The sequence below is a fragment of the Balearica regulorum genome, chromosome 2 (assembly GCF_011004875.1).
Source record: "Balearica regulorum gibbericeps isolate bBalReg1 chromosome 2, bBalReg1.pri, whole genome shotgun sequence".
NCBI classification, from domain to species: domain Eukaryota; kingdom Metazoa; phylum Chordata; class Aves; order Gruiformes; family Gruidae; genus Balearica; species Balearica regulorum.
Window position 1 is genome coordinate 165025543 of NC_046185.1, and position 25206 is coordinate 165050748.

Here is a 25206-nt window from a genome sequence, read left to right on the forward strand (position 1 = left end):
ACACCATTGCAATACCACAGCTGCGAACATTGCTTCTGTTCCTCTCCTTGATGAAATGTCTTGTCTCCCTCAGGACTGTTCTGAAAACTGTTTCACTTATTTAAGTATAATAACCATAGCATTTCTGGCCATATTATTGTAGTAAGGGACCTTTCTATTGTGAAAAGCAGCTTTGTAGATAAGTTAATACTTTGCAACCCCCTCCTTCATCACTAACCTCTCTCCTCTCCCTCAAAATGAAAAAGAATAAAAAATTCATCTGTTTTTCAGAAAGTGCAAAGTTTCCAGAAAAATATCTGCACCAAATGAAAAACAAAGGCTTTTTAGAAGTTATTTGTGAGTGAAAAGATAACAATCATCTGACATGCTCCAGCTGTCTTTTCCAAAGAATAAACAGGTTTGCTTCACCTACCTGTATCAGAAGTCAGCAAAGGTGGTGGAGGTCTCACTACTGGTGGCACAAACTTCCCATGGGTGGGTGGTGTTGCTTTCCCAATACGCAATTCCATTTTTTTAGGGCCTTGTTCCAAAATGTCAATCTCCACAGGAATTCCCAGAGCACCAAACATCTCTCTGAATCGAGTGGCAGCAGTTTTTGCCTCAGACAAGATTTCAAACTTGATGTAGATATACTGGTCATCCTCACGATACGTTTGATGGTCGACCACCTCTATGTCCCCTTCATCTGCACTGACAAAGAGCTCTTCCTCCACATCAGATATCTCTGTTGGGATCTTGGCCCTGAAGAGTCTATGAAGTCTCCTTCCTGCTTTACGGAAAGCATCATCCATCTCACTGCCAGACGAGCTCTCTGTCTCACTGTCAGTGCTTTGTTTAACCTGCTTCTCCTTACGAACAACTTGAGGTTCCTGAGTGCCAACAACCACCTTAGCAGTGTGTGAAACCTTGCCAAATTTATTGGATGCCTCACAGGTGTATTTACCTGCATCTTTCATATCCAGGCCAGTGATAATCAAAGAGCAGGTCCCATCACTGTAATTGTCTATGTGATAGTAGCGACCGTCTGAAAGCTCTTCTCCGTCTTTCAGCCAACGGACTTTCATGTCAGTTTTGCTGTGAGCCACACACTCAAGGTGGAGAGTGCTTCCAGGCTCACCAGAGAAATCTTTGAAGGTCTCAGTAAACACTGGGCACTCTTGTTGTTTGATCTCTTTCCTGACTTTGTAGCCTTTGAAAGCAGCCTGGATCTTCACAGCAGCCTGGTTCATGGAAGGATCATCTAAATCTGGTATTTCTGGTTTAGCTGGCTTAGCAGCTGGGGCAGTCACAACAGTCTCCACACTGGATTTCTCCCACTGTTTCCATAATTTCCCCGTGGAGATGGACTGAGCCTTGCTAGTAACACTGACACTTGTCTTTCCAGCTTTCTTGAGGTAGTTCACTAGTGAAGGAGTCCCAGCTCTAGACTCATCATCTGAGCTTGTGAAAGAGAAATCTGCTTCTCCTGTCCTAGCCAACTCATCACACGTGGAGTACTCCTCTGAGTAATAGTGAGACATCTCTGCTTCCTCCTTCCTCAACTTCTGAAGCTTCTCGTCCTCTTCAGGCACCTCGCTGATGGAATCCAAGGTGGGCTCCCGGCTCATCCGGCGTTTCTTGGCCAGAGCTTCCCACAGCAGATGAAGGTCTCCCTCCTGAGCAGCCTCAGGGGGCAAACTGGGCTGGACATGGCCATCCACCACCTCTTCTGGTTGCCTTGCAGAGGGAGCTTCCCTGGCAATCTCTTTTAGCATTGTCACTGTGGGAACTGAGGAGAATAAAATTGATATAAGATGTTAAAAGTCTGTGAGTAAGCTCTGAGAAAGTACATGGAAATGTTATTCTAAAGCCTGGGCAGAAGACTACCAGTGGCATTTAACTAACCATTATGTTGAGAACAAAATGTGAAATTAATATAACTGGAGGTGGTCCTAGGCAACTTGTTCTAGGTGACCTTGCTTTGAGCAGGGGGTGGACTGGTTCTTTCCAACCTCAACTATCCTGTGATTCTATGTATGTGCATAAAACAAAGCCAAACAATATATTTTTTTCTTCCTTGCACATTTGCATCCAATCATACATAAATTTCCGCCCTTTTTCAATGTTGCAGTCAATGAACATCTGGTTAAGACTGTCAGTGGAGCCTGGAAAGCTATTCCAGGCTCATCCTATTTTACAGCTAGACAGGGCTTCACTGACTGGCTTGACTAGATCTCCACTGGTGGTAATGGGAGCTGAGACTCCCACCTCGTATGGAGGTATCTGCGTGTAGATACTTCAGTTTACATGTGTCTAAGTCAGAAGGTTGTGACTCACCCTCTGGGACACACTGACTTGCCTCTGCATAGTGCCCAGTGCCATTTAAGATGCTCCAGGCTATCTGGGACATCCACATGTAGCTCTCAGGTACAATACAGGACCTACGAGTGCTCTGGGTCACTCTGGAGAAGGAGATGGAGGCCAGGAGTGATATCCTGAAGTGCTTCAATGGCACTCGATGCCTGTGTGTGGACCCATGTAGAGACAACTGTATCACACCTTAAATATCTCACTCAGGAAAATCTTATCTGAGCAGCTCAAAGCTGTTAGGGATTCAGAAACATACCGGGCAATACCGAACAGGAGGAGAAGTAACAAGCGATAGGACAAGAGGAAACAGCTTCAAGTTGCACCAGGGGAGGTTTAGATCAGATATTAGAAAAAATTTCTTCACCAAAAGGGTTGTCAGTCACTGGAACAGGCTGCCCAGGGAAGTGGTGGAGTCACCATCCCTGGAGGTATTTAAAAGACGTGTAGATGTGGTGCTTTGAGACATGGTTTAGTAATTGGAGCTGGATGGTTGGATTTGATGATCTTAAAGGTCTTTTCCAACCTAAACAATTCCATGACTCTATGATTCTGTAACAATTCTTTGTGGATTGTTATCACAGCTTGTAAAAGAAAATTAATTCCAGTCCAAGCTGTGGAGATGCCCCTGGATGTCCATAAACAGAACTGATTTATCATCACAGGAATATACTCTCTGTACCTTCAAGACACAAGCTGGCAACAGATTTGACTTCTGGAGAAACCATGCAGGTATATGTGTCCTGATCTTCAGGTTTAAATGCATGAATAATGAGTATCTGCTTTTTTCCATCAGAGATGATCTCGTATCTCCCTCCAGCTTGTATTTCTTCTTTTCCTTTGAACCATGTGACTTTCTCTTCAGTTTCACTTGATAATTTGCACTCCAAGCGAGCCACCTCCCCTTCTGAAACTGATCCTCCCACCAAAGGATGGGTGACTGTAACTGGAGCCTCTGTAATTACAAAAAAAGTGAATTAACACAAAGAACATAGAATCTGGCTTTAAGGCACTCAAGATTATGCTGTAAAATTTCCAAATATCTCATCCTTCATTGATAGATTTTTAGCTGTTGTAGACAACCAAAGGGAAAAAAAAAAACCAAAAAAACAGACTGGCAGCATTCAAAGTTTGCACTTCCAAAGATAGTATCAAGATAACTTTACAAGCTCTCCCAGCGGTTAAAACAGCTCCATTTAAATATATACATGCAAAAGTGGTTGCATTTTTCACATTCCTGTGTTTATTTGCTGATCTTCATTTACCCATCACCAGTATTCAAGCAGTCCTACAGATTCTAGAAGATCTTAATGTTTAGAAGTGAAGCAGTTCTGAAGTGAGACAAGAAAGAAACAATAAAAAGAATAAAAAATAAAAGAGATTATTAAAAGCAGTATTCATCCCAGTCTTGAAGTAAAAAAAAAAATTATATATATATATTTACGCTGACTTAGGAAGAGTAAATCTCGAAAAGTATGAAGAATTTAAAAACAAAAATTCTCTGTATCTTCTTTACTTTGGAAGGAGACCTGCCAACGCCATGCTGTTCGTACAACAGCGATACTCAAAATGAAGTCACGGCAAATGCATCGAACGCAGAGATGTTGACTGGGATGTAAAGCACACAGCTGAGTTCCTAAAAGCATCACACTCCTGAGCATGATCTGCTCCTCTGCACATTTCACTGGAGTGAGGGGACCACTGCCCAAAATGCCTTGGGTTTTTGTAGACAAAGTCAGCATATGCAGAATTATCAGAATCCAGCACTGGCAGTTGTCGTGTTGCAAAAACATCATTGCATGTCTGAGGCTTAAGGAAAAGAGGATTTTTTAAATATTATTCTCACTTGGAGGAATTTGTTGGGCACTTGGCTATCACAGAAAGAGTTGCAAGAAAAGAAAGATGGAGGGAGTAGCTCTCTAGCCCACTGTAGCTTCCAAAGTTTCACCAGCACACAGCAAAGCAACTGTGTCCTCCAGCGTTTCTTTGGGGGGGGGGAGGAGTTATTGAAAAAGATACACAAATAATATAATGAAAGAGAAAGATGGGTGAAGAAGACAACACTGCCCACCCACTGCATTGGTATCAGGGTCTTGGTTACCCCAAACGCATTCCAACATGCCCCTTTTGATTCATTTCATCCTAACTCCACCAGAAAAGAAACTCATGGTGATGGGACAACACATGGATGCAGTGCAGGCTGCAAGACAGCTTGATGCAGTTTGGAGAAAATAAGTGTTGAGTACTAACAACGCAGCAGGTTTTGTTCGTAGCAGCCCAGAACAATTTTTCCAAGCTCTTTCTCCTCTAATGTGTTGGTAGCAAAGCACTGAAAGACGTTACAGAGTGAACTCTTCCAGGAGATGCCTGGAATAGGTGAAGCAGGCATGCCATGCGAAACACAAAGTCTACAGCAGCTTGCAGTCCTCCATGGGGGCATCTCTCCGTTCTCACCTAGCCGCACCATCTGAGGGAAGTGCACCGGCTCGCTGGACCCAACTTTGTTTATAGCTGAGACACGGAATCTGTAGGGTTCACCCGGGGTGAGATCGTCCACCATAAACTCCGTGTTTTGAATAATGCCCTTGTTGCATGACTGCCAGCCAATACCTGGGATTTTCTTCTCCACGTTGTAGCCTAGGATGTCACAACCACCGTCGCTCAATGGCTTGTACCAAGACAGAGTTACAGAGTGGCTGTTCTTACTTAAAACTTCTGGTTCTTCAGGTGGTTCAGGGTGGGCTGAAGGCACAACAGAGGTCCCATGATGTGTGACATGAGCAATAATGCTTTATAGGAAAACAACCAAGAGCTTTCTACAAGCACTGAGAAGGAAGCACAACAGATTCAGTATTTGTCTTATTGTAAAGGTGAGTGGCTACGTGCCCATGACGGTGAGACATACCTGTGCACCACTGAGTTCTCCTTTGTCTGATGACAAACTTTCATTTTCCAACTGTATCTCACATACTTAATGTCACATATTATTGTGATTTTTTCCTGCTGCTTTGTCCTACCCCCCTCAAAATAAAGGTGACCCTGCGCTGTCCGTATTACCACGGAACTTAGCTGAAAACTTAAGCATGTTTGGGCCTTGATCATATTTATTTCAGGTCTGGTCTTAATGGAAATCAAGTTATGGCTGGGCTACAGAGTAACTCTAGTAATTTAATAGAAAGACACTCAATTTCTGTGTAATTGCTATATTTGTCACAGCATCAGGCAATAACAAATAAATACATGATGGGAATGGTCTGGTGTCCTACCAGATCAGCTGCTGCTGACCATACTTAATACCTTGGAAAAACGTTCCTGACTTACTTTACGCTTGGAGTTAGAAGACAGAAATAATTATTTTAGTCTTTAAGCTCAAGGCATTTATGAAGTAAATGACCTGCCATGATGTACCAACGCAACAAATTAAAGGCAAATCAAGTCAACAGCCTGTTCTTTAATTCTGGACACCACAAATATAACATAAAAGCTTCTTTTCTCTATTTTCAGCCAAATTTCATACATGAAACCTCTCAAAAGGAGGAGTTCATGAGGATAGTATTTTGCAGTTCTTAAAATGTAGGTGTCCAAAATAAGATAACACTGTTTTATATCTGTCGACACACTTTTTTTTTTTTTTTTTTTTCTTTTGTGGAAATGACTGAAATGTATCGGAGATCTCTCAAGTCTCAGAAATCATTAGAAAGGCAGACTATCCATAATAATTTAAAGAATGGATGGTCAATCAGTGGCTCCTGAACATCTCAACTACAATGTACAGCTAAAACACATTGCAATTATCTCATAACCATCACTGGGGTTGTGCTGGCATGACCATTGCTGGGTGATCCACCTATTCCACTGTGGGCAGGAGCCAAACCTTGGGTGCTGGAATGGACAAATTATTGGTTTGACCTGCCCCATGAGGGAATTGGGGAACAATCATTTTTTCTACTTGTGAAGTACTCCAAGAGCGATTAACTCTTGTATCTCTGAAGTACAAGGTATGTGTTTCATGGATCTCACCCACAAGAAGATTTTAATATGCAACTGATTAATCTGGAAAACTGGTTGCCCTGCACTTGAGTAGATTAGCAGATTTCAAAGGGTTCTCTGCTGTCCTGGATAATTTTTTCATGTGCACTCCAGTTCAGCTCCCTCCATATCCACATTTGCTGAGCGTGATGTTGAACTCTGAGTAAATGGATTGCCGTTAGACTCTGTTACATTTTACAAAAGAGTGCAGATAAAGAAAGCTGGTGAACATTTCTACTCTCCCCAGCCTGATATAATTTTCTTCAGATGAGGTGGACTATTTCTGGTCAAAGAACAAGTTGTCCAGTAGCATCTTCTCAGACTAAGAACACTAGCTTGGGATGTGCAAGGCAAAGAGAAAAGAATCAGTACAAAGATTAGAAAATTCAAAGTTGTAGCTCAATACCAACATCTGAGATTTTAAGCTGGGCTAGAACGACAGACACTTACCTATCACAGATAACTTTGCTGATGCAATTGCTTCCCTGGAAGCAAAGGTCACCTCTCCAGAATGATGTGGTTGGGCTTTTTTCAGAATAAGTTTGTATTTATTTCCATCTGCTTGTACCTCCCAGTCCTCATCCGACTGGATCTCTACATCATTATTATACCAGGCAACTTCAGTAACTGGCACAGCTTCACTTAGAACGCAGCTAAATGTAGCTTTCTCCCCCAGAGAGACTTCCACATCTGTCAGAGGCTGCAAGATTTGTAGGCGCCATCCTGTAGATAAAAATAGGTAATGAAGCCCTCGGTTCAAATACAAATACAAGCAAGAGGTTTTGTGAATATTTATGCTGAAGCTCTGGACAGTCAGGCCTTGGAGATCAAGGAGATCATTAAAAGGGAGGTTATGTAGATCACTAGAACAGGAGGTATCGTTGGGGACTGAAACATTCCAAAACTCTCAGGAGCAAAAACCCACCTAGCAATGCTTGTCTTTCCCAAGTAGCAGAAAACCACAGTGGAGATACCATGCTATGACTGAGGATGGCTGTTCTTGTACTCTGAAATGGGTTCCGATCCCCTCAGTAACAGCATAAAATACAAGGATGCGGAGATAATATTATTGCTGACATAACTCTCATCTCTAAAGCCCTGAAGTACCTATAAACACAACCCAGCTCAGCAGAATAATAACTGTAAGACAGTCATTTGCTGCTAACTCATTGCCAACTGTTACTGCTTACATCCACGTCATGGCATATGGAACAAGAGAAAAAAGAAGTTGCCAAACATCACCCATTTATTGCGTGGGAAGAAGATTTAGGCAAGAAGCAAGCAACAGATGCAACTTTTCCTCTCTGCTACTCATCATATGTTCCCGGTTCCTTTGCCCCTTCCAACCAGAAATTTAAGACTCCCCATGCACGAGTGCTTCAGTTACCTTTCACCGTCAGGAAGGCTGAGGTCACCGCGTCGCTGCACATAAAAGTCACCCTGCAGCTGTCCCGTGGAGTTAGGTTCTTCAGCAGCAGAAGATGCCTGCGTCCATCTTCAAAGTAAACCATCTCAGTGTTTTCTGTAGTTTTGGCAGGTTCATCGTCAATCAGCCAGTTGTAATTGTAGCATTCGGGCTTGGAAAGATAGCATTCAAACAGGGCTTCCCCTCCTTCCACGGCTTCCACGTTCTCCAAGCCCTGGACAATGCTGTTCTTGGCTAGCAAAGAAGGACAACGAACAGTATTAATTGTTTGGCCATGCATATCTGAATATGAATAAGCCTCGGAGCACTGGATGATTCCCACTGCTGGAAAGTTGATTGAAAGGATGTGGACGTGATAAACTGTGCTTGTATGTTGTTGATTTCAACCAAGCTCTAACACAATACTATATTTAAAAATATTTTAAGTAGTGAGATAGATAGTTTTAAAATAATTATAAATCTTTAGGACCTCTAGCATTTCATCTAGACTTCCTCCAGAAACCTGACTTCTGTTTTGACAAATAAAGAAAAAAAAAGAAGTGTTGGTGTTTATATGAATCAGGCCAACAGTTGATAGGAAAGGATAGCTCAGGAAGATAAATATAATCAAATTCCTTCTGTCCCACAGCAGGAAACATTTCCCACAGATCTCCCAGGCAGCACAATTATCATCATAACTGGGGAGATATGAATCCACTGAATCCACTGGCAGCTCCTGATAACATCTTAATACCTTTTACGCAAAGCAAATATGAGAGCATATTATAGCTGGCAAAGCTATAGTGACTGTCATCTGAGTTAACGAGTCTGCCTCTAGGAAACACACAAAAAGTTAAAATCTGTATTAATAGTATTTTGAGTGGTAAATTTCTGAATTGTTACAAAAGCTCTGTGATAATGTATTAGGTTTTTTTTCTCATGCATGTGTGGTGAATTGTGTGGTCAGAGACATGCACATATCTACACACTCCATTTGCCCGCAGAGTCATGCATCAGTTGATATCTGTACATAAGCAATCAATCAGGCTGATGCAAAATTAAATGTGGGCTGGTGCATGTGAGTATAATCCGTATTAGGCCCGCTACACGGACAAATTACATGCACAACAGTGGGAGCACATGGTTGAGTAAATACAGTTCACACAAATTCCATACAGTGGCCAGCATGATCTATAATATAAACCAAAGCCCTGAAACAGTCCTGTTTAGCACTTTATAACCATTATCTGGAAGTGTTTTGGGGGGGGGAAGGCTGAACAGCTTATTTAATAGCAAAAAAAAAATAAAAAAAATCTGTATTTTATGATATTCATACTTATGGAGAACAATAGGGGGGCTGTAAATCCTTGGAGAATGCATAATTTTGTTAGAACAAATCCAAGCTGTTTATTTGTGCACTTTTGGAGCTCTGGTTTCCCTAACTACGAAAAGCAGCGAATTGCAAATTCTACCTCCTCTCGGATACTTTTACATTATGTTCATTAACAGCTTTTTAAATCCCTAAAGTAGAAAGTGCTTATCAATGTAGAAAATGCTATAATAAATAATACCCTGCTCTTCCATATTGACAACTCTGGTTAAGCAAGAAGGCATAATTGCCTAACAAAACACAAATATTCAGAAATCAAATCAGAACCATTGCTCTTGCTGATCACACTAATTCACCTGGTGACTGAAAATAATTCCATACACAGCATGAAAAAAAAAAAAAAATCAATACAAAATCCTAAACCTATTCTTAATATTTCTATTTACTGTTTTTCAGGGCCCTCACAAATGCTGATGCAAAGAAGGTAATTCCTGAGTGATCAGTATTTGAAATAAGTAAAATACCAAGCTACCTTAGCTTAGCTGAAAACAAAATAAAATTCTACATTATCCATTAGCTACTGATTTTAAGGTACACTGTGTGTAAAAAGCAGTCTGTAACAGCAAAAAATTCTCTTCTTATTCCTTTGGACCAATTGGAATTTACAATAATTCAGCAGGACACATCCCATTGCACTGATGTTCCAGTTCATTGCAGAAGAGGTATGATGTGTAAGTGGTGTAATAAGTGAGCGTTAATTAGAATTAAGCTACAGTGAAATGCCGCAGTTTCATATTCAATTACTATTAACTCCCAACTACTTTTATCATCTTTAGCAGTACTGGAGTGAACACCAAAGAGCAGGTATCTGATGTGTCACTTATTGCCAGCTGCTGCCATGATTTTTCCACCTCTTTTATTTGGAACCCATGATAGTCTTCCTCTTTGGCTGGAAGACCTCACCTTGAACATCAAGTGCAGCCATCACTTTAATGCCTTCAGCTTCACAAGAATAGATGCCAGTGTCTTCTGGTACCGTAGGTTTAATTTTTAGCATGCTTACATTCCAGTCCTGATCGATAATCACTCGCTGCCCATCTGCATGTATTTCCTGATCATTTTTCTTCCATATGGCGTGTACTGGCCTAGAATATTGGCATATGAACTCTGCTGTGCCATCTTCATCAACAGTTATATCCTGCATGGGACTGACCACTTCAATGGTTGGATCTGTTAACCAACACGTCAGGAAGGACATGCATTAGTGGATCCTCATGGAAATCGCAACTTAGAGATTTTCTGACAAGCACAGAGCCTGTGGGGAGCAAGCAGAGTGACAGTGCAAGCAGGAAGCTGTCTGGGGACACGGGGGATTAGCAGTTTAGTCTGTGGTTGTGTCAGCATCAAGCAGGATTGAAGCAAAACTGGTACATTAGAATATAACCATCACATTGGAAAATGGGCCACCAGCAATTAAGGTTTGTGCTTTAACAGTCCTGAATATGAACTTCTGTGCAGAACATCTGCTGGGATTCCCTCCAGGCTTAGTTTTTGTCCCAGCATTGCTGAAATCCTCTAGACTAGGAAGCACTGGATGCAAAAACCCTTCTGCTTCCCAGAATGTAGCAGGAGCACAAGTGTGAGATGGAGTACTGCAATGGATGGGCTGCTGTGAGTGGTTCCCTATAAATCTCAACCTCACGTAGCCATAGGAAAATGCCGCAAACTCTACTGAAGGCTCCATGTATGATCAAACAGCAACCACTCATTGGAAAGAATTGCAATACTCAAATGCAAATACCCGTTCCTGTCCTGTGGTGGTGATGCTTATACGTCAGGAGTCATTGGTGGCATGAGGAGCAAAAATCTAGGACAATTCTAAACAAAAATGGGCACTTCACAGGAGATAGGTACTAATTGTTTTGATTAATCATGTGTTTCTCTGCAGCAGTGTTTGGGGAAAAATAATGATTTCCTTTACAGCAGCTGATCTAGAGATGCAGCACAAACCATTGCAATCTCAGATTGAGAGCCCATAAAATGCTGAGAGCAGCTGGACACGCAGTTCCTCTGAAGAAGGTGAGATCCATGAGACTGCTTTTAAGCATCCAGTCTTTCTTTTAAAATACTAGTTCTGCTTTTTGGAAAGCAGCTGTAGGCACAGTAAATATAACTAACCTCAAAACATTGTGAGCTTCCAAGGAATCCCTCCTGAGGTGTCCAACTGAGCCACCCCATACAAGTGCAAATATACATGCTAAAAAGAAAAATCTCAGTGAAGTCTGAAAATGGAAGTCTTTCTGCAACATCCTTCTCAGTAGAACTAAGTCAACTTTCCCCAAAAATGTATAGGGCTACAATGGGACATGAAAAGAGGACAGTCAGAGAAAGCTGATATGTTTCCTTATTTTTCAAATAGTTGTTCTGATCACAAGCCAACTAGAATAAGCTACACTGGACCTCTGCCTGGAATGCTCCTCTTAAAACCGGGGCATCAGGTTGAGGATTTGGGATGCTACTAGCAGACCTTGGGAAGCAAAGATAGTATTGCAAATGTCTTTTAGAAACTTGTTGCAAGGCTTGATCCTGTTCTCTAAGGCTCCCTCTACCACTTCGTGTAGCTGCATGTGCGTTTATGGAGAAGAGGCATCAATGGCAGATCATGGAGATGTTTTGGTTACACCAGGACTGAAGAAGCAAGAAGGTATCTGTGCAGCTGGGGAGTACAATACCATCTCCTTTCATAAGATGCAGACATGTGCTCCTCACAGCAAATGTCACCTGTGGTCTTGGAGAAGGAAGGTGTCCTGCCCCATGGCTCTCTGCCACTGCTAGGCTAAGACCTTAGCTGCCCCGTTCACCGATGCAGAATGGCAGAAAGCTCCTTGGGACTTAGGAGTCAACGTGTACACTGGGGTTCTGTAATGCTCACCCTGCCCAAAGGGGTCAGAAGGCAGCCGCAGCTCCTTCAACCTTCTCCATTTTCCCCCCACCCATACGTGAAGATGCCATCATGCTGGGCTGCTGAATGAATGCAACTGTAGGGCAATGATATTATGAAGACCCGACAGGAAAAGCTGTCATGAGATCTCACTTATAGAATATATCCAGTTACAAGCATGTGTCACACCAGGAGAATGGGACACATGGAACACAGAGAAAGACAACTTGTTCTTGGATGAGGAACAAGCCATGGATAGCTAGACAGACTGAAATATACTTAGTTCAAAGAGAGATCTATTTTTAAATTTCTGGACAAAATAAAGTGCATGAAATTGGCTGTTAATACAAGCAAAGTTAGAATTTTACTAACGTTTTACTTATCCATTAAATCAAGTGTTATTCAGCACAGTGTAACTGGGTGGTTTTTAAGTACCTTTCTCATCCTAATCCAATTATAGTCATATACTACTGTGGTTCAAGTTCACGTTAAAGAAATCTTGCCCTAATAGAAGCACAAAATATCCACAAGACAGGTGCGCTAGCATAAGCTGTGGGGTTGTACTAGATGATCTCCAGAGGTCCCTTCCAACACAAATGATGATGTGATTCCGTGAAAAGAAAACTTCCCAGGAGCCCTTTATTTGACTGAGTAGAATACCTAACATTGCATTTATTGTTAATTTATGTTTTAGGCCTACTGGAGTTCTTTGTCTAGAGAGCTCAGAACCAGCTCAGAGTTCTGTCTCTGAAAACGTGAAACTCAAAATTGATACAAAAGGACATGGTGTTTGTGGGGTTTGCACACTATGTTGTTGCTGCATCATTCTGATACTAGGAAGAAGTGATTTGGTATTTTATCTTTGCAGAGAGTTAAATTTTCTGAATGTGCAAGGGACACATTATGCAGAGAAGGAGACATCAACCACTGACAACAATTCTGTATTTTGGGCCATTCCTGTTACGGTGGACAGTTATAGCATGGGGGTAGATTTTAATAAAGAACTCTTAACCCTTTGTATCTCTATACATACAAATCCCTTTTCCAAGCAAGGAATAAGTGTTACTTTTGTCTGAAAAATAACAACTTTTCCCAATGGCTATAAAAGGACTGGATGTGAAGGAGCTTGCTTTATCAAATCTGGAGCTCAGTGTTATTTGCGGCATGTGGCTACCCTTACCAAATGAGAAAAATATTTATTCAACAGACCAGAAAGCTTTGCTAGTGCAGTGATGACCATTACTATCCTGGCAGTCAAACAACGAGGCTCATTCTGTCACTGTGTTACTGCAATGTTATATACCCTTTGGTTTCCAGGAAGAGCTCTGGATCCATCAGTGTAACAGCCCAAAGCCTTGCCTTGGGAACACACTGGGCTCAGCACCAGTAGCCTAGCTATGGAGTGGCACAGCGCTAATTTTGTGAATTTCCAGCTACATTATGCTTTGTGGTATAAAAAACAGTTGAAGGGGAGATTAAAATGATCAAGTGCTACCACAGCAGTTTATGTTCAGCTCTACTTAGATGTCAGGTGAAAGCAGCAGCCCTGACCCTGCAACCCTTCCTCACCTGAACCGCTGCAAAAATTGATGTGGTTGTACCTATAAGACTTCTGGCGTGAGTATGGGTGACTTACAGAAGTGGAGGGTTGCAGGACACAGAAGAACTGTGAAGGGATTTAGTAAGGGTAGCCTGGAAGGCAGAAGCACTAGCACACTGAGCAAGTCCAGAGGTGGCCATGTGTTTCTTTCTAACAACAAAATACCTTTGACTAATAATTTAGCTGAAGATATAAGGGACCCAGCTCTGAAGGTGACAGTGCCTGAGTCATGGCACGCCACGTCATTTAGGGTTAAAGTGTGGATCATCCCGTCCTGCTCAGAGATTTCAGTCACAAAGTTGTTGTGAAGGGGGGATCCATCGAGCCACCACTGCACGTTCTTCACGCCCGGGTGCGAGAGCTCGCAGGTGAACGTGGCTGACTCACCCACGAAGACGTCTGTGTTCTTTAAACCAGAAACTATGACTGCTTCTTCTTCTGTATAACAGAGCAAGAGAAGGTGCCAAAGGAAAACAAAAGCATAAACATATACATGTCGCTTCTTGCAGAACTAGCCCAAGCAACAGTGCAAGTGGAGTCCAGGAGAGTTAAACTTGTAATGTTGTTCCGGGGGAAAAAAGAGCTAAAATTTTCTTTAAGGGATTTAGAAATCATCTTCCGTTCTTCACCTGCTTGCAAGCGCAGTGTGTGTGTGTCTGCAAACACTGTTTCATTGGGAGGAAACTACTCCAAGACCAGGTCAGGGCTGGTTCTCCTGTGTGTTGCAACCATCTGCACTGACGTTGTATGAGGCGAGAGGCAGAGAGGTAGCTTAAGATTTAAATGTTTACTTACAGTGCTTTAGAAGTAGTAAGAATATCAACAAGGATAGAAGCTGAAGTCAATAATAACAAGAATTTCAGTATTTTTTACGACTACTACTCCAAGCAAATAGTTTTTCAGCAGTACCACCATCTGCTATGGTCCACAGTACGGTCAGTACTTTGATAGTCCTTAGCATATAAACATTGGTCCAACCTCAGCCTGGATGTAATTATTTTATACTTTCACTGAAATCAGGAAATAAACGAATGGACTTTCAACTGTTTGCATCTGAGACAAGTTTGGCCAGTTACTGTCAAAGATTTTGGAATAAGAAATCCAGCCAGCAAAATCAGGGCATTTCCACCACATTTCACCTTACCTTGCACATACACAGAACCTGTGGTGATCTCGTATCCAGTGCTACAGGTATAATCCCCACAGTCATCAGCCTCTACACCATGGATGATCAGCTCGGCAATGCTGCCTTTCAGCTTCATCTCGTACTTGTCACTGGGCTGAATGACCACCCCTCCTTTTCTCCACTCAACGGGGGCATCCGGCTTGGAGATCTCACAGTGCAAGACAGCTGTTCCCCCTTCTTCAGACTCTACGTTTTTCAGCTCTTTGTTAAACAGCACGGGTAATACTGCGGTGGAGAAGCAACTGCATCAGTGACAGGGCTCAGAGGTGAGAAACTTGCTTGCAACTTCTCCGGCTTGGCTGAAATCACACACTCTGAGCAGGAGCTGGTTATGGCTAAACTCAGGATCTAAAAGCATGATTTTGTTGCTCAAGTCAAAAATCACAGCACTGTTAGGATAAAATGAATAAATTATAAACCCCAAAATCATTGCCATGAGAAAAGGCAAAGAGCTACAATTCTTGGGCTGCTCAGGCACAAACAGGTATCATGGCTCAATTTAAAATGAGGCTGTTCTGGGTATGGTGAAATACTCGAGTCTCTTATTTTTAGGCAGCAGGCAAGTTTTGTAACTGCTCTTGTACATACCCTTCATTAACAGCAGCTACAGTTTTGCTCCCAGCTCTGACACTGAGATCAAAATTGCAACTGTAGAAATACAATTGAGTTTAAAAGGCACTCAATTTTTCCTTGAAGAACGAATTGCAGATCAAACCCTTTCCTGAAGTTGTAATTCACAGAGTGTTAATGATAATTCAGCGGTAAAACTTCCATATCACCCCTATGGAGGACAGCCACAGCTATAACTCCTCTGCCTTCAGGCAAGGCTTCTCCTACCTTTGACTTGCAGTGATGCAGTGGTCTGCTGATCCCCCGAGTCGCACGTATAATCGCCAGCATCCTGAGCCTCAGCATCATAAATGAAGAGCTCAACACATGTCCCCTCTTGCCGGATCTCATACTTGTCACTTGGCTGCAGCACCGTGTCTCCTTTCCTCCACTCCACAGGTGCACTTGGTTTCGTCAGCTCGCAGTGCAGCATGGCTGTGCATCCTTCCTCCACCTCCTCATTTTTCAGCCAGTGTTTGAAAAGCACGGGCAGGGCTTGAAAGGGGGAATGGTGCAAAGGGAAAAAAAAACAACAACAAAAAAAACCCCAGGTGAAGCAAAAATAGAAATTGGAGGAATGTTTTATTTTGAAGGTAGTGATAATGCCATTCATGAAGTTCATGCACAATTCTGGCTGCATTTACCTAAGGAGAGCTGCCAGGGGCAGGGATGCCTAGGCCTAAGTCAGAGAGAGGAGGAGGAGGGAGAGGAGTTAACCAGCAAGAAAAATATCAGTTCTACAGAAGCTGCATATCTCTCCCCATATCCTAAACTTGTTTTCACAAAAAATTCCTAACTAACTTCAGTAATAATTTCTGAAGCCTAGATGGTTTTTCATCCCCAAAATAAAACCACCGAACAGGATAAAAGTACTCAAAGAATATACACCTGCAGACCTGAGGCTTCAGTTCATGCAGCTAGTGATCAATTACAGAATAATTAAGGCTGAAGGGACCTCTGGAGGTCCTCCATGGATGGAGATTCCTCCACCCCTCTGTGTTCCAGTTCCAGTGTCTGACCACCCCTTCATTATGAAAGGTTCTTGGTTTTTTTTTTCCTAATCTGAATTTCTCTTGCTGCAGCTTGCACTTGTAGCGTCTCATCTGTTTATTGAGCACCCCAAGGAAAGTCTCGCTCTCTTTCCTCTGTAGACCCCTATCAGTTAGCTGCAGACAGCAACAAGGTCCCTCCTCAACATTCTCTTCTCCAGGCTGAACAAACCCAGCCGCCCCTGCCTCTCCTTGGTGGCCTCTGCTGCACTTGCTCCACCTCAATGTCCTTCTTATACTAGAGAGCTCCAAAAGTTGACATGCACACCTCTCACCGCTGCTGAGCAACGGGGAAATCATACCTTTAACCTCTAGTCTGGCAGTGGTCTTCCCATCAGCTGTGTGGCAGCTATACTCCCCTGAGTCCGCAGTGTTCAAATCGTGAATGACCAAGGTGTGCACATTCCCCTCCTGCTTGATGCTGCACTTCTGGGTGGAGTGGATCACGGACGTGCCTTTCTTCCACTCCACAGGGACATCAGGCTTGGACACCTCACAGGACAAGTGAGCCGTGCCACCTTCCTGTAGCTCCAAGCTGTGGAGCGTCTTTACAAAGGTGACCGGAGCAACTGTGGGGAAGAGAGTACCGACACTGCTGCAGCTGCCTGATCCAGCATTGCCCCCAGAGCAGAACTGGGTGCCTGTAGTTACATTTTGAACCAGATCAAAGAGGAACAAACAAGATAAGGTATTGACATGGCCTATCTTTCAAAATCATTCTGCATTAACTCAGTGGAAAGGTTTTTCAGAGTTTTTGGATGTTTTTTGGAGTAAATATGATCTAAAGATGTTATAAGTAGGAGGTTAATTCAGAGCATATTATTGACATTCTTCAGCATTTATTCTGACATATCTTAGCTGCTTGTTTCAGGATAAGTTGGATGGTCTTCAAAGGATGTTTTCTTCACTCCATGGACTATAAAAAGGACTGAAACAACTAGCTCAGATACACGTATCTAACTCTGAAATGCCTAAATTGGGTTAGCAGAATCTACCAAATTTTCCAAGGATCCCTCCTCCTAAATACACCTCTCCAGAAGATAAAGCAATGTTGACAGTGCTTACCGGTACCTCCTCAATCCCTCTTCCTAGGAGGTTTCTCACCTTGGACCGTTAGCTGTGCCGCTGAGGTATGCTGCCCGACTTTGAAACTGATGGGTCCACAGTCTTCCAGTGTCACCTTCCTCAGGATCAAAGTGTGATGTGTCCCTTGGACTCTGATCTCATTCATTTCATTGGATTGCAGGGGAACATCCCCCAGGAACCACTGGGCATCCTGAGCTGTTTCCCGGGACAGCCTGCATTCAAACACTGCGTCCTCTCCTTCATACGAAGTGACGTCCTTCAGCGTCTCCACTATGGTTGCTGCTGATTCTTTATGGAAAGGTCAACAGATTTTGATATCTGCTTTCAAGTGATGCTTCCTGGGTTAAACATTTTGTTATGCTCTTTCTTGACAGTACTATACTATTTGAAAGAACGACCACAAAGCGCTAAGCACTAAATACATAGAAATGTAGTTACACGGGCATGTAGTAACACGTCATATTTTTACACATACATAACGTACGTATGTGTGCATGTATATTATGCATATATATGATAGTCTAAAAAGTGCATGTTATACTGTATTGTGTCTATAATAAATATATACTATATATTTATAATGAAATCTATATACTGTGAAAACATTGTGAACAGATTTTAGTGGGTGACATTAACATTAAACCACAGAATAATGGACTAAAGACCGGTTTCTCATTCCCTAGAGATAACTGACCCAGTTCTTACCCCTCTGAAATCACCCTTGTCTCTAAGATCCCCATGATTCAGTTTGGGCACAGGACAGTGTCTAGCTGTAACATTACTTAATTATGTGCCCCTGCCACAGTACCAAGCTCTGTACAGCTCTTCCCCACGCAAAGCCCCACCTTTCACAAACACAGCTGCAGTGGTTTGCTGGTCCCCTGTGTCACACACGTATTCCCCAGCATCAGCTTCACTCAGGTTGTGAATCGTCAGCTCAGCCACGGATCCAGCTTGATGCATCTTGTATTTCTCACTTGGTCGCAGTACTGTTCCAGCCTTCTTCCACTGCACAGCAACATTTGATTTTGAGATTTCACAGCTCAAAGTGATGGTTCCACCTTCTTCGGCTTGCTGGTTCTGGAGTGGTTGTGTGAAGATGACTGGCAAAGCTAAACCAAGATAAATCAGACAAAAAAAAATATGTTTCATTGCTGACTGTGTCACTAAGTGTTGTATTTAATGAAACTCTTGTGCCGTTCCAAATTTGGTTCAAACTCAATTCCAAAATTACTTTAAAATCCAAACAAGGAATGACAGAAAGTGCTGGATTTCCAGCAGCACTAAGCACTCTGCACTCCCCAAGAGTCACTGGGCACCGCACACACCGAGCACCTTTGGGAATCTGTTCCTTCTTACACAGGAGCGGTCATGGATACGGACTACTGAGCATCTAAGTGCATGTATCTCCAAATGGGTACCACAGCCACAACTCAAAAGCCTACGCCTGCTATCTAAGTTCTTGGGTATTTGGGAGGGTGCATGGAGAAACATCATTATATAATGCCCCTCATTTGAAAACTGACCCAGAAAAGATATGAACTTTGGAAGTCTCTGCACTGATGTGTATCACTGAGGGGTCAAGATGGAGTTTTGATGGGTTAATTTACAATGATGTGCCACATTTAGAAATTTAGTTCCTCAAGTCCACTTCCCTAGAAGGACCATGGTGGTTCCACAGTTAAGGCTGAATTGGTATTTACAAGGGAAGGAGATGGGGTTCCACAAATCAGAGTGAATTCACAAGAACTGGGTGGCAGATGAGTATGAGTGCAGATAGATCTGAAGGTTCTTGCAAGCCATGTAGGAATGGATGGTGTATTTTGTGGGACAGCTGGGGAATGGCTGGAGTCAAGGTTTTCATACAGTTGCGTTTGCAGTGAAGGCATCCCATTGCGCAGCTAATTCCTGCAGCCCTAGGGTTCTCAGGAGCCAGCAAAGGAATAAGGAGGAGAGAGAAGTCTTTGTGAAGGCCAATTTTGTCAGGCTGCATCACTGTTGATTCAGAAATCCTCATCACAAAAAAGGACCAAACTCTGTCACAGTGTCCCTGAACCTTTTGTATGGAACATCTAAACTAACCTAGAGCTCCCTAAAAGGTGAAGTGAAAGCTTTTTGTCACCTTTCAGTACCAAGGATGCCATAGATTGCTCATCACCAGAATTGCAGATGTAGTCTCCAGCATCCTTCAGCTGTAGATCATGGATGAGTAGCTCCACAGCAGATCCCATCTGCTTCATCTCCTATTTGTTGCTGGCTTGGAGCAAGAATGACCCTTTTTTCCACCTCACAAGTGCATCATGTGTTGAGAGCTCAGCATGAAGGGTGACTGTAGAGCCTTCCTTGGCTTCCTGGTTTCAGAGGTTTTTTTTCCAGAGTGCTGGAGTGGTTGGGACCACACACAGAGGCACAAATGGACAGCCACAATCAGAGGATCTGCTTACAGGACAAGTATTCTGCTGTCACTGGATGCTCCAGTGATGTGCATGCCTTTCATGGGAGAGCCCTCAAGAGATATTTCTAAAGATGGTGTTTCACAAGAACATCCTGGCTCCTCTTTACTTTTGCCGATCTTATATCTCAGAAAAAGTCATCTTAATATTGTATTTGTACCAGAGTAGATTTAAAAAAAATTGATATATTGGCACATTACGCCTATTTTTAAGACCTACATCTATTATTTTAAGGCACTAGAATTATTTAGATGCCTTGCTTGTCAGCTGGAGTTGAGTGCCCAAGTAAGTTTGAGCACTTTGAGTGTTGAGCATAATTTTCCCACGTGGAACTGCAGCTCAAAGGATGGTTAAGCATCAAAAATGGTCTCATTCTAATTTTAGTTCCAGCCTTGGTTTTCTGAGTGACTGGAAAGAGGCCCTTGGGTCTAGGATTGTGGAAGCAGTTACTGCACTTGGGTCCCTCCATGTTCATTGCTCAGGACGCCACAAGAATTAAAATAACTTCCGAAAGCGAAAGGAGTCTGCTGCTTTATGCAAAGTACATCTGAAGTCAAGGACAGTAGATAGCACCTTTTTCTCAGCACTAAGCTAAGGAAGTGGAACATCTTAAAAAGAAAACAAACCAACCTACCTTTAACAGTTAAAGTGGCTGTCGTTTGTTCATTTCCATTATCACAGGTGTATTTGCCAGAGTCTTCTGGTTTTAAGTGATAAATCTTTAAGGTATGGATTGTTCCCTCCTGCCTGATTTCATACTTGGAGCTCGGAGAAATCACCTGGGTGCCCTTCTTCCACTTCACCGTGGCGTTAGCCTGGGAGACCTCGCAGCGGAGGATGGCTGTTTCTTCTTCCTGCAGTTCTGTGCTCTGTAATTTCTCCTTAAAGACTGGAGGTGGCACTGGAGTTACAAACACAGCAAAGGCATTCACAGTCAACTTTATCTTGGTTTGCTGCAGCGTTAAAACTACAGCTAAACAGTTAAGTATTAAAACAAGATTTTAACTTCTGGTTTATATATTGGGGAGTTAAAACAAGTGAATGGATTTTGGGTGAAACCCACTCACAAATATTTGTTATTTGTTCGGAAGTTACCGAAGTACTAATCAAAAACTTTACAGATGTTTTAACTAGTTCAGGTGGGATGGGGACTTTGACCAGACCAACAGCTTCAAAGAGGAAAGGAGAAGGTTTGACTGAGAATTTCTTCAAAACAGTCTTTAGAGAAAGAAAGATTCCAAAGAAGAAAAAGAAAAAAAAGAAAAAAAGAAAAAAGAAAAAAAAAGAAAAAAAAAAGAAAAAGAAAAAAAGAAAAAGGAAAAGTGGAAGCAATGAAAATTACAGATCTGTCAATTCGCCTACTGGAGCCACCCCAGTAATTTCTCTAGAAACCAGTTAGCATCAGGACCCTGGTAACATATCCACATAGCGATGACAGTATAATAGATCACATTAGCACATCATGTATGCTCTGAAGCACGAGCACCCTACTAACGCGAGCTAACAAGGGGTGAATGATGGCCTTGAACTTACTATTAGCATAAGCAAAATGTTCTCACCAGTCCTGTTTCCCACATCACAGAGAGCCCTTACCTTTTACTGTGAGCTCTGCTGTTGATGTGTGGGGTCCCACTCGGAAAGTGATGGTGCCAATGTCCTGCTCAGTCACCTTCCTTAACGTCAGGGTGTGAATCTTTCCTTTTTCAACTGAGATCTCATTCATTTCATTATTTTGCAGAGCGACATCCTGCAGCTTCCATTCAACATCCCTTGCGTTCTCATGAGAAACCTGGCACTGAAACGTGACATCATCCCCTTCAAACACCACCATGTCCTTTAGGCCACTCACGATGGTCACATCAGGCTCTGCAAACAGTCCGTCAGTAGTCAAGCCATGAACAAACATGGATCAAATCATAAAATCATTGAATAATATAGGTTGGAGGGGACTTTTGGAGGTTATTTGGTCCAACCACTGCTCAAAGCAGGGCCGACTTACAGCAGGTTGCTCATCACCTTGTCCTGCTGAGCTTTAGGTACCTCCAAGGATGGAGATATCACAGCCTCTCAAATCACATGGTTCAAACTCTGCTGGTTCACTGCTTTCAGCTTACTTGGTAACATGGCTGATATCTTTCATTTAGTGGTTTTATCACTTGCCCTTTCTCAGAGATACATTGCATACTGATTTTTTTAAAATACATGTTTGATTCTGTAATTAGGTGAATAAGGCATGAATGCCAGATGCCAAAATCAGGATTTTGAAATTTGCACTTAAATATCTTCACAGAATAGCATTAAAACTTGATCGCCTCTACTGTCTTTTTGCAAACAGAATTGCATATACTCTGTGCCAGTGCTCCAAACTGGCTGGCGTCTGGGTGGCTCTGTGCTCTCAGCAGGACTTACTAGATTAGTGTGAGCACAGGGCATTTGTGCTTTAGTTTGCTTCAGCCAAGCTTCTAGGACAGCTGGGCACCTGCAGATCTGTGCAATGATCATACAGGCAGTCTGCAACAGGGAAAAGCTGTATATACCCTGAATCTGCTGGGGAATACCAAAGGAGAAGCAGCGTAATCTTCATCTGAGCAAACACAGTACATATTCATACAACTGAGGTCACCATCTGCACAAAAAATGGTGCAGCTGGCCATAATGTACGGAGTGTCTATAATATCAAGTAGCCTGTAGAGATGCTAGCAGTGATTGTTCCACACTGGTGGTCCAACCTGAAAGCAAGCTCTGTCTGTAATGATAGTAAGGGCAGATGCAGCTGCCGTGTGACTGGAATCAGGGGACAGACCATCTGTTCACTCACATGATGTCAAGCAAATATTTCAAGCCATGAGTCAAAAATTACAGCTGCCTCATCCTCTCCTGTCCACCAAGCAAATCTTTGCCTCGGTTCATTCATTGACCATAAGATTTTTTCGTGATACCTTTCCTATGCTCTATGTTTATCACAATAGTAACAATTATATTGCAAAATCTTAGCATCCTAAAATGAAAATCCCCTTGCCCAGGTCTTGCCTTTCACGGTCAGTTTTGCAGAGCTTGTCTCATCTCCAGCCTTGCAGGAATACTCTCCAGCATCACTAGGCTCCAGGTGGTGAACACGCAGCTCGCGGAGGGTGCCGTCCTGCCACATTTCGTACTTGGAGCTCGAATGAAGGACAACTCCATCTTTCCTCCACTCCACTTCTGCTTTGCTAATGGAAATCTCACAGCGCAGCCTGGCCGTTCCTCCCACTTCCACTTCTTCATTCTTCAGCTGCTGCTTCAGCCGGGGTTTGATGGCTGCAAAGTGAAAAACATTAACACACGATCCATTAGCTTGAATGCCAGGTCTGCACAGCTCAGCACAAGGCACCTGGGGTCTGATGCTGCACAACAAATTTGCATTAAGTGGTTATATGATAACAACAACCCTTTTTTCTCTATAAACAGACTTATATTCTGTATATCCAGGCAAGGAGAGGATCAGAAAGCTCCCCAAATATGTTTGTTTCCCATAAAGTCAAGGGCATCCACATTATATACGTCTGCTCTGGATACTGGAAACTCCAACATGCATTAAAATTTTGGCTAAGCAAAACCTGGTACTTTCTGATTAAAACTAGCCTAAATCTGTTCATTTTTATAGAAATACTCATGACTTCCAACACCGTAAATGATGTAAAGTTTTAAACACATTTCTGATTTCTCTGCTATCTTTTCAAGACCCTAGACCATCAACAGTGAGTCCTTCCAGATGATGCACAAACAAATGGACTACATTTATTCAAGCGGGGCATGGAATAGCTCAGACAACAGCTTGTCACTGATGAAATCAAGAAAGAAACATCCATCGTGAGTGTGTGTGTGAGCAGCTGTGAAAATAGGAATCTCAGTGCCTGTGGTTCCTCTGTCCAAACTCTGTTGTGATACATGTAAAGCAAGCACAGGGCTCTTTCACTCCTGGTTGACCCAGTGGCTGTTTCGTGGGTCAGGTTTAGCCAGGAGGATGTAGTGTGAAAGGTTGTGGTTTAGATCAAAGCCACAAGTTCCAGACAACAGTTTGAGATGACCACAAACATTTCACAGATGGTGATTAATCACAGACATAATTCCTGGTTTGTTTAAACACAGTGTTCTTAGGATCTTCATGGGAAGGCATTACAAAAGTTGAAAATAGTAAATTTTTTTAAATGCTTTTGTAAATGACTTATGATTAGTTATTGATTCAACTGAGCCAGCAACGAATGCGAAATGCCAAAAATAAACATCTATTAGAATTTCAAAATCCCTATGATGCAGAGTTTCTTGCTTTTATCCTATCAGAGGAAGAGGTCAATATACTGTACGCTGTGCTTTACAGGCTTAAATAGCCATGCTACAAGTCCTGTCCCACAACATCCACTTTTCTGTATTCTGGTTTATGGCTGGGCACTTGCTTTCCTCATTATCTTAACTTTTGGGGAGGTTTATTCACCAATAAATGAAAGAATATCATTCACACAATTTCACAAATCCCTTTTATCCTCTTTTCCATTTTGACACAATGCTAACCATTCACTCTGAGGACTGCTGTGCTCTGCTGGTCTCCTGTATCACATGTGTAATCAGAGGCGTCTTCTGGTTCTACGTTATGAATCACAAGTTCAGCTGTGCGACCACTTAATTTAATTTCATATTTGGCGCATGGGAAGAGCTCCATAGTGCCTTTCCTCCACTCCACTGTTGCATTATCCTTTGTCAGCTCACACTGGAATTTCACCGCAGCTCCTTCTTCTGCCTCCTCATCTTTGAGCTCCTTTTTGAAAAGAACTGGCAGAGCTAAACAGGGGGAAAAAAAGAAGCAACAGGAGCTTTATTGAAGTCAGAGTCAAGTCCTGGTTAACACAGTTAGACTGATGCTTTGGAGAACAAGACACTTGTGCAAATGCTATATTCCTAGGTAGGATCTGTGTTTTCTAATTTGCCTGCAGCTACTAGGAGATCTTGCTACGTCAAATGTTATAAGTGTAGATGGCTGCTTCTATTTCCTTTGTTCCTTGACTCTAATCCTTCCCAGGGTTGAATTCTTTGAATGAATTTATCCTTCAGTTGATCTAACAATGATCTCAACAGTAAAGAAGTTCAAAACTCCATGGACAGGCTTGACAGATCAGGAAGATTGTTGTCAGTCTTCTT

General features: G+C 42.5%; 1 protein-coding gene across 1 annotated transcript in view; it reads right to left on the reverse strand.

Annotated features, from left to right (window-relative positions):
- Window positions 1–25206, reverse strand: part of OBSCN (obscurin, cytoskeletal calmodulin and titin-interacting RhoGEF) — a 197712-nt gene that overhangs the window by 68213 nt on the left and 104293 nt on the right. Inside the window, exons 58-73 of the mRNA XM_075746848.1 lie at window positions 24583–24849; window positions 23065–23331; window positions 21628–21900; window positions 20669–20935; window positions 18427–18693; window positions 17600–17869; window positions 16798–17064; window positions 15675–15941; window positions 14796–15062; window positions 13817–14089; window positions 10074–10340; window positions 7763–8035; window positions 6826–7098; window positions 4801–5088; window positions 3029–3301; window positions 413–1768 (exon numbers count right to left, since the gene is read on the reverse strand). Of these exons, the coding sequence (XP_075602963.1) occupies window positions 413–1768; window positions 3029–3301; window positions 4801–5088; window positions 6826–7098; window positions 7763–8035; window positions 10074–10340; window positions 13817–14089; window positions 14796–15062; window positions 15675–15941; window positions 16798–17064; window positions 17600–17869; window positions 18427–18693; window positions 20669–20935; window positions 21628–21900; window positions 23065–23331; window positions 24583–24849 (5415 nt within the window). The remainder of the gene's footprint in view (window positions 1–412; window positions 1769–3028; window positions 3302–4800; window positions 5089–6825; window positions 7099–7762; window positions 8036–10073; window positions 10341–13816; window positions 14090–14795; window positions 15063–15674; window positions 15942–16797; window positions 17065–17599; window positions 17870–18426; window positions 18694–20668; window positions 20936–21627; window positions 21901–23064; window positions 23332–24582; window positions 24850–25206) is intronic.